Genomic DNA, 10,533 nt, shown 5'->3' on the forward strand with positions numbered 1-10,533 from the left:
TGCTGCAGTCCCACAGCTCCATGCACGAGCCGCCACTGTACCTTAGGCACTCAAGGATAGTGTCTAGTAGGCATTCAGGTTCTCGTTGAGCAAAAATATGATTCATAAACTATTATATCTTTATATGCCAACATAAGGCCAAAATTATTGTACGCATGTTGTTAGAAATAAAAGCCTAACATTTTGGAAATAAGCAACAATATGAGTGTCTGTCCCTTATAAAGTGGTAATTTAAAGAAATATTTATATACTAGTGGGGAGGAGGGCGTTGCCCGTTCATAAAATACGGTTAAATATGATGTTTTAATCAAGTCAATTAAAAAAATTGACTTGTGTCCATTTTTTTGTGTTATTAAAAGAAAAAAAAACATGCTGCATGGTGGGCACACATAAGAAAGTTGAGAATTTTAAAAGATAGGAGAGAGAAGACGTTGTTAAAAGAAGAAAATGCTGCGTGCTGGACGCAAACTTGCAAAAGGTAAGTTTGTAAGCGAGCACTCTATCGATCGGACCAAGACGTCATTGATGTTATCACATTGCAAATTTAGCTTTTTAAGATGAAAGAACAAAACGACCGTCTCCGCATGCATAATTAATGAACAACATACATTTTTACATGACACTCTTACAAACAAACAACATTTCTACATGAAATAATTGACGATTTTGTTCTAATTTTTCGATATTATTATTCCAAGAGATTACTCTAACGCTATCACGTTCATGTCAGTTCGATGTGGATGACAAAAGTTTTTAGCGGACATAAAAACACACACACAAGCATATACACAAACAGACGTACAAACACACAAACACACAAACACATACACAAACACACAGAAAGCTAAGATTTATATAATAGATGAAAAATATGGAGTGTATTAATGAAGTAGAATGATTTTAATCGTCATAAAAGTGATAGAAACTGTTCGGATCGAGAATTATTTTACCTGACATGCAACCAGTATTCGTACAGTTGTAGTATAAACATTAATTACTCACAATGAAATATTTGACTGTTAATTTTGCATTAAAAAACAAACAAAAAAACAGGAAATAATACTAGCAATAAAAGAAAAAGAAAAAGAAGGCGTATGGAAAATATTTACAAGTGTACGATCTCCACGATCCATTTGAAGTAGCCGATATCGCTATCAACGTGTTGAAATGTGCCCATAAAAGAGTTCCTATTTACAATGCCTCCCCATGGGACAGAGTGAGACACCAGGGTCGTTTTTTAACATGGAGAAAAGGAACAAAAATTAAAAATTGCCTCAGTCATGAAGGATTTCCTTCCACTGACAGAGAACAAAAACATTGAAGTGTAGCACCTGAAGAACAGATACTACACTAAAAGTCGCTCGAAGGTTCAGACTAGTCATGTTGACACACCGGTTCTCGTTAGATCACTGAAGTTAAGCAATATAAAACCTGGCCACTCTCGGATGGGTGATTATTTAGGAATGCTATGTGCTGCATGGCATCTTATCACAACTGAGATATAAATGCAGCTAGGGTAGGGGTCGCTGGGGAATTTGATACTTCATATAAACTTCTTTATTTGCAGAAAACCGGCATATTTTGCCAAGGACTAATATCACACTAGGTATAATGGGTTTGTTACCGTTATCGAACATTGATCAGTTTGTTACCGTTATCGAACATTGATCAGTTTGTTACCGTTATCGAACATTGATCAGTTTGTTACCGTTATCGAACATTGATCAGTTTGTTACCGTTATCGAACATTGATCAGTTTGTTACCGTTATCGGAAATTGATCAGTTTGTTACCATTATCGGACATTGATCAGTTGGGAATGTAAGGATGAGATGATGAAAATAGATATTCCTTTGTGTACATTTTTTTCTTTTTTAAAACACTTTTATTCATTCTTTTGCGGGCTGTTATCCTCATCTTCATAGTTGTTGTTGTTTTACCACGTTTCGGCTAACTTATCCTTTGGCCTTCTTCAGATGAGTTTGTCCAAACGTGGTGGAGCTACAATGAAGATAAGGATAACAGCCCGCGAAAGAATGAATACACACACTATGAAGCTTTGTGTCTAAGAAATTTAAAAAATAAGTAAAAAATAAAATTGATATGAAACTTTTTTGTTGCTTACCTACATGTTCTAAGGGAGGCTGAGTTTTATAACCTACTGGGTACGTTTGAACAGATTGACAGAAATATCGGTAGAAATTAAGTGGGTCACATATCCAATGATCAGATGTTGACATTCAGGAGTGAAAATATAGAAAAGAAAAAGTACTGCATTCATTCATTCCCCCTCCCCCCCCTCTCTCTCTCTCTCTCTCTCTCTCTGTATATATATATCTATATCTATATATATATATATATATATATATATATATATATATATATATATATATATAATTTATTTATACAAACATTGATGGCTACATATGTGCATATATGTTTCTGTAATCACCCGCGTTGGGGGATTACGTCTTCAGGCCAAGAATTATCGTCAAGAACTGATATTTCAAACAAAAACATTTTCTTATTTCGTTTACAAAGTTAGAATCTAACATGGGTGGGGGTTATGAGCGGGGAGAGGATAAGTAAAGTCTTTGAACATAATAAACCTAAATAAATACTAAATTCTCAAGTACCTTATACCGTAAAAACCAAAAGATGGGATAGATAAACTTCAAAAAGGAATATAAAAAAGGGAAGTAAAAAAGGAAGAGGTTTATTATGTTCAAAGACCTTACTTATCCTCCCCCGCTCATAACCCCCACCCATGTTACATTCTAAGTTTGTAAATGAAATAAAAAAATCTTTTTGTTTGAAATATCAGTTCTCGACGATAATTCTTGGCCTGAAGATGTAATCCCCAACGCCGGTGATTACAGAAACATGTATGCACATATGTAGCCATTAATGTTTGTATAAATAAATTTAATATACCTGCTCTGTTCACTCATTGAGCCCTCTTTGGTAGGCACATGTTGTTTCATTGGATGTACTTACAGGAAACTAAACTCTACTGGCTATATATATATATATATATATATATATATATATATATATATATATATATATAGTTAATGTATGTGGATGACTATATATATATATATAACTACTTTATTCAATCACATAAATTAATATACGAAAGTATAAATTTATGTGTAAACTTTAAGTATTTACTTCAACAGTGCTCAATACGTAGGTTGAGCTAGGTAGTACGTTATAAAATCTATATGGCGATTAACTACACAGAATATATGTATGACAAATCAAAAGAATACCATGCTCTACTTCGATATGTGGCACTCTTGTATTAACCTTGTTATACTACATCGATCACCTTATCTCTGGAAAATAACACCCTATATATATATATATATATACATATATATATATATATATATATATATATATATATACATATATATATATATATATATATATATATATATATATATATATACCATGTACCCCAGTACTACCTGCTTCATGGTCGGGTCACCGGCGACTAAACTGGTTCCCCCCACCAGACTTGTTTGGTGAGGAGAGTGGCTAGTTTCCCTGAAGGATTAAAAACAAGATCTTCCAAAGGGCGAATGAACCCTTTTTCAGGGTCAACGGCCAACTAGCACCGTGTGTTTGTGTGTATGTATGTGTGTGTTGGGGTGGAGAGGGCTCCCGTAAACCGTGGTGAAGGCAGCCTTTCTAGAAGAAGCAAATCTCTGATTTAAAAAAAACATAAAGCGGGAGACCAATACCCGCATTAAGATGGTCTACAGTTTAACTTGTTGCTGGCTATCTTTCTCTTGCTTGTTGCTGGATCTCAACATTTTGAATCGAGAGAGAGACTTAGCTGTCGTACAAAGCTAAGACTCTGTAACATCATCTGTGTGCAGATACTCCCTCAGGTATTTGTCTATTAAAATGGTCCTGTGGCGATGGAAGTCATTTTTGGGCTCATGGACTTTAACTGTCTTAGAGAGTGGCACTCGTCTGACAAGACGTTGCAATCATCATATATATATATATATATATATATATATATATATATATAGAGTAAGTTATAAAAATATATATGGCAATTAAGCTACACAGTATAATCCGCGTTTCATCCACACAAGAGATTATATATATATATATATATATATATATATATATATATATATATATATATATATATATATGATATATATATATATTTGCATAACTTTTGTACATGTCTGTACATATAATACGTAGCCTAATCGTTTACTTACACAAAGTCATTTTACAAATGAATACTTCAGTCAACTGAAAATCTTACCTTCTCTTCTAGCTGTCATCAGCATAGTGCATGGATGTTGCTATCCTCCGAAGACCGAGTTCTGTTGTTACTTGAAACATAGTTCTCACACTTATTATGAGTATTCACTTAATTAATTTAAATATGGGGGGGGTCTTCTAAAAGATGAACGATTTATTCATATATGCTGTACTTGATGGTCCTGTGCGTGTGTGTGTGTGTGTGTGTGCGTGTGTGTGAGCGAGAGAGAGAGAGAGAGTCCAATTAATCATTATATAAGTGCATGGCTTTATTTAACGTTGTATTCAAAACGTCGCTCTCTGATTTGTATGTCTGATGCTGTTTCCGCCTAATTTCTATCACTCCATGCTCTTTAGAAACCCAAGCAGATTTCCAAGCAGTATTGACACTGTAATCTCTTTGTGACCCTTGTCTAAAACAGATAGTGCTTACAACACCATGCCAGATGCATTTGAACAAATATATCTCAACAAATATTCACACCAGCAGGTGCACCCACTAATATTTGTCACATGCAAAATGACAAAATTGAAACTGATGTTCTGTAATTGCCCCGTGTTTCAATGTTTAATACTATTACTCTTGTTTCTTTTTCACAGGTCGAAACTATGTGTGGGCACTTAAACATGTACGCTTCTTATGATATTGCTAAACCGGGCAGAGGATTCCATACTTACAGTGCAGTAGCAACAGATTTTGTGCCGGGAGCACTCTATGTCAACAGTTCCTTCGACGGGCGGCCATTATACATTGCAATTGAGGCTCTCAATGCAAATGAATCTTGTGTCTACGCTCACTATAACATTTCCATCGTCAATGAAATTGCAGGTACGTCATCAAACACTATATCCATTTATTTATTTATATAGTATGTCTGTGATTTGTTGATTTAAATAATTTTTCAGATGAAATTCCAAATAAATGTTTTAGATTATGTTTCTGAATTCTTGAGGTGAGGATTGATAATTTAAATTATTAGAATTATTCAAACTACTTTTTTCTGTGCGAGTTTAATGTATTTATAAGAAACTAGCCTGGGTTCCCGGCGTTGCCCGGGTGTTTGGAGGTGTGTTGAGCAAAAAAAGAAAAAAGTTATAGCAGACAGGCAGGCTCGAACCCGTATCGTAAAGAAGGAAAAGAACATAAAAAATAAAACGTAATATCTTCGCTGTTGCGTCCATCGCCAAACCAGGTGACGAATGTTTAAATTAAGGCTAGACAATCGAAAGGAATATATGACTTTCGAAAATATCGGCGAAAAAACGACCCCTCCATGTAGGAAAGTGCCCAGTTGAGGATGAAGGAATTAATGTTTTTAGCCAATTTTCGATATTTGTCGTCCGAAGGGTCGAGATTCAAAACCATACCGATCTCGTAAAAATCCGTCACCTCTGTCGAAAGTTTTAGGCGGACATACATACATACATACATACATACATACATACATACATACATACATACACGATGGCAGCAAACTCGTTTTCGAGTATTGTCATTACTTAATACATCTCTGGCTCAAATGACGCAGACATGAGCGCCACTAGCAGCACGTGCCGGACGGTCACTTCTATGAACCTTCTACAGTCCTGCATATCTGCTGATGACCGGGTCCAGGCTGTGGTGCCCTGAACACCTGCCGGACTAGACCTTGGATGTTCCAGAGCCTTTATTTCCATTGACGCCCATATCCACATCAGTCCTCATTGAGTGTCTATTTGCCGTTTTAGGCTACAGCCAGCCTTTTTGTTATCGAGAAACACACTGGTTGCAAAATGTGTATTCCATTGCATATCAAGTAATGCCTGTGTTTGAAGCTTTTTATAGTGAGGAAAGACTTTGCACCGAGACAATCTCACTCTCTGAACCCAAAAGAAGAGCATGTCAGCATTATTGGATGCAGCAGGTTTTATATCAGGGGTTTCCTTCTCCTAGAGAGGTTGCATTCACCACGGCTTATGGAGCCCTCTCCGCCCATCATGCCATTTGATCCATGACTGCCACATGTATGCCACAGCTTACAGGGCCTAAGCTCCTCTGGAGGTTTTTGTCAGGGTTACCTCACCCTTAGCCTTTGGTTAAAAGAACCTTGGCCCACAAGGCAGTGGAGGTCCAGTTATACAGCGCAGGACACTCGCCGTTCATCAGAGCCCCGTCTGCGTGGCAGTGGTCATGACGTGCACGTGGGGTTGATTTGCCTGGGAGGAGCACAGTATGACGCTAAGACATCTATGTGCTTTTAACACACGTCCACACCAGACCTTGACCACCATACATACATACATACATACATACATACATACATACATACATACATACATTTAAACAGACAGGTGAGATTTATATTATAGAAGATGCTAAAAATCTTGTCATTCTGATAATTGCAAAGTTTTTAAGCTGGAAAAGAAAACTATTTCTCTTTTATGTAATGCAAGCAAGAAATCGCTTTTTGTATAACTTCATGTAAAATATTTTTCAAACTTCTATCAAGGATTTTAATGATTTTGTGTCGAACCTGTCGCCTCTGCAGTCGAAGTCAATGTAACTGTAAACTTTTAAATGGTAAAATCCATTATGTTTCTGCATTGTTTTAGACGAGGATTCATGATTTGCATTAGGTAAATTTAAATATGAATTTACTTGTCCGTACATCCAGTGTGACAAAAAAACAGAAAAAAACATCATCATCGCAAACATAAATTAATGAAAAACGAATTACCTCCCTTTATAGTCGCTCTTTCTCAGTTAAAAATCATTAAAACGATTTATCCTAAAAAAAAAAATGGCTGTCTATTTACTGTTTCAAATTGGCTATTTTATTTTATAATTAAATAATTCATGTTGGAAAGAGACTGTAGTTTTTTTTTAATTATAGTTTCTTTTTAAAATTAAAAAATGTGCAAGTGAATTGACATCTGTTCGTTTATAATTTATAAAAAAGAGTATCCAGAAAAACAAAACAATGCGTCGTGTGTTGAATTTTCATTGAAAAAATGTACATTTTTTAAATCATTTTTTTTTTAGCTTTAAAAGGTTGAGAAAAACATTGCTAAAAATTGTTTTAAATTCATCGTTATTTGTTTTATTTTATTTCTTATTCATTTTATTTATAACTTTTTTCAAAAATTTTCAACTACCATGGAATTTCCACGGGTTCTGCTAGTTTGTATTATTTAGATTAGTTCTTATCTTAAGTGTTATTGTCACAACTGGAAGAGGAAATAACTTTAGCTTACTGGAGATTTATTTTAATTTTTAAAATTATTTTTGTTGTACTAAGAAAGCTATACACGGATGTAAATAACCATAAAACCTTCGTATTATCTGAATTATTCAAACTACTGGTTACATCTGGATTGTTATTTTCACAAGTTTTTACCAAATGTGACCTTATATTATTTTCTTCAGATGTATCTTCTCAAACTCCATAATCTTTATCGAACTCAGAAATCTGCACAGAATTTCGAACAGAACCCTTTATTTAATCCACGTTCCGTCAGCCATGACCGGTTAGAAGTTTTAAGTAATTTGCAGTTGTATTTTTAATATCACCCACAATTAGGACTGAACCATCGACCTTCAGAATTTAACCTAGTACTTTATCAATTGTACCACGGATTTGTAAGATACACTTGAAGAACATCATAGAAGACGGCTTCTGATTGGATGATCCGGAAAGAACTTAAATGCTTACATCAATCAACGCCGAGCTTAAAAATTAAGTATAGATTTGAAAGTAGTTGTTTATAGGGTCGTTGCTACATTTTTAGGCTGTAAGTCAGGATGATCGAGTTTTCTTTTGGTTTGCTATAATTCATTTTCTTCTCTTTTTATACGATTCTTAATGATTATTTTCTGCATTTTATTTTGCAGTGCCGAATCCTTGCAAAAACAGAGGCCAACTGTACTTTCCCCATCCGCGTAAAGATATGTTTATCCAGTGTGACCTATGGGGTGAGGCGTTTGAAATGACATGCCCACCATACACCGTCTGGGATCAGATGGCACTTACCTGCGTGACCACGTATAGCACACAAACTATACCGCAATCTAAACCGAGCAATATATTCCAAAGGTTTTCTTCACACTCAACAGAGCCGGCTAATATGAAGTCTAGTGCTACCTCTCGTTATAATGCTAGTCGAGCCAGTGATGAAGCAACAACAGAGTATACCCGAACGACTACTTCTAACGTCCCCCCAACCACCACAACTAAAGAATTCGTAAACCCATGTACCCCAAGTGCCTTAGCAAATAATAGATATTTCCACCCCCATCCAGATCCACAAAATTACGTCCAATGTGATCAGTCTGGAAGGGCCCATATCCTTAGTTGTCCCCCGGGTACAGTTTGGATACAATCGCAGCTTACCTGCAATTTTATGATATTATCAAAGTAAATAATTAAATAATAATAATAATATATATTCTTTGTGTTTAGTTGAAAAAAAACAAGCTTATTTTTTTTAATTAGTGCATAAAATGATTTATTCGTAGGGCGAATCGTTAATATGATTTTAAGTAAAGTTATTTCTTTGTTAAAACATTTCATGTTTTATCAATCAAAATGTCGTCTTCAAAAGCAAGTGAAAGGTAAAATTAAAAAATAAAAGAAATAATTTGCCAAATAAAAATGCTAATGGGAGCTCGCAAACGATACAATGAACTTTCAAACAAATAAAGTTTATAAGAAAAGACGTACAAACTAAAGTCAATAAACTTTCAAACAAATAAAGTTTACAAGAAAACACGTGCAAACTAAAAGCAATACTTCCTAACAAATAAAGTTTATAAGAAAAGACGTACAAACTAAAGTCAATAAACTTTCAAACAAATAAAGTTTACAAGAAAACACGTGCAAACTAAAAACAATACTTCCTAACAAATAAAGTTTATAAGAAAAGGCGTACAAATTAAACACAATAAACTTTCAAACAAATAAAGTTTACAAGAAGAGACGTACAAACTAAAACAATAAACTAAAAAAAGGTGTGTAAACGAAAAACATTTGTAAAAATTCCTTTAAAAAAACTAATTACTTGAAAAAACATAACATTTTGTGAAATCTTAAACAAACTCCTGGGTTCGTCGAAGTCATAATATCCCGAATGGATATTAGAAATATAAAAAAAAATAAAAAAATTAAAAAAAATGAAAAAAATAAAAAACTAATAAAAAAATCGAATTAAAAATTTTAAAATTTAACAAGAAATATCTATAACTATTTTCCTCGTGGCGCTAAAATAAGTCGCCAAAGATAAAATAATATATATATATATAAATATTCAATAAATTTGTCAGTTTTAATTATTTATATTACATCATATACTTTTAAATATTTAACGAAACAAAATTATGAAAAAAAAAGAAAAAATATCAAAAATACTAAAAAAAAAAAATGAATATAAAAAAAAACTGTTTAAAAAATAATGAACTGAAACCGAAAGGAAGTCTAAACATTGTTTCAAAGAATAAAACAAGAATGGCAAACAAAATGAAAAAAAATCTATAAAAAAAACAAAAACAAATGAATAAAAATAGGTAAAAACTTTTCTATTTTTATTTTATAGATTATTTCTAACGATTAATAAAATCAAAGAAAAACAAAAATGGGTAAATTTCTAAACCTATTCAAAGCCGTTTCGAATTCATCACGTGCACTGCTTAGGGCTTAAATCAGACGAATATTCACGAAGACTTTTTTTTTTTTTTGCCTTAACACCCGAAATATTTACTATGATATTCACGTCATCATTTGTCAATAAAAAAATCCCCTAAAAGGCTGAGGTTCCTCTTCCTTTCATCAATATTAATAAGCTCTTTGCAAACACTGTCCGAAATGTTCATCCTGTGTTATGAAAACCCAAGTGTTGCCACTAACCCATCACAACCAGAACCAAAAAAAAACAAAAAAAAAAACGAAATGTACGTGGTATGTTTTATATAGGCATTAATGCTTAGTGGAAAGTTAGAAGATTACATTTGTCAGTGGATACGTGATTGACTCAGTGGCTTCAATAAATCATACCAGATCTATCATATCCAATTTACCTTAATAATATCGTTATTGGTAAAATATAAATGTGTTCAACGAGTGGTTTATAGTAGATGTTGGTTTCTATGTTAAAAGGGTTGATGTGCCATAAAGTAGATGGATGAGGTAAAATCGATTAAAAATATTTATATTTTTTGCTTATTATATATAAAGGAATAATAAAATCTTGAACATTTTTAGTCTAT

The 10,533-nt window shown here is 33.6% G+C and overlaps 1 protein-coding gene across 2 annotated transcripts in view; it reads left to right on the forward strand.

The window, feature by feature from the left end:
* Nucleotides 1-8,832, forward strand: part of LOC145291525 (uncharacterized) — a 122,367-nt gene extending 113,535 nt beyond the window's left edge. For both annotated transcript variants that reach the window (XM_080137515.1, XM_080137514.1), the window contains exons 5-6: nucleotides 4,896-5,124; nucleotides 8,167-8,832. In XM_080137515.1, coding sequence (XP_079993641.1) covers nucleotides 4,896-5,124; nucleotides 8,167-8,693 — 756 coding nt within the window. In that variant the 3' untranslated portion in view covers nucleotides 8,694-8,832. The remainder of the gene's footprint in view (nucleotides 1-4,895; nucleotides 5,125-8,166) is intronic.
* The last annotated feature ends 1,701 nt before the right edge of the window (nucleotides 8,833-10,533 follow it).

This window comes from Euprymna scolopes, chromosome 12, assembly GCF_053919585.1.
Source record: "Euprymna scolopes isolate OS-2025 chromosome 12, ASM5391958v1, whole genome shotgun sequence".
Classification (NCBI taxonomy): domain Eukaryota; kingdom Metazoa; phylum Mollusca; class Cephalopoda; order Sepiida; family Sepiolidae; genus Euprymna; species Euprymna scolopes.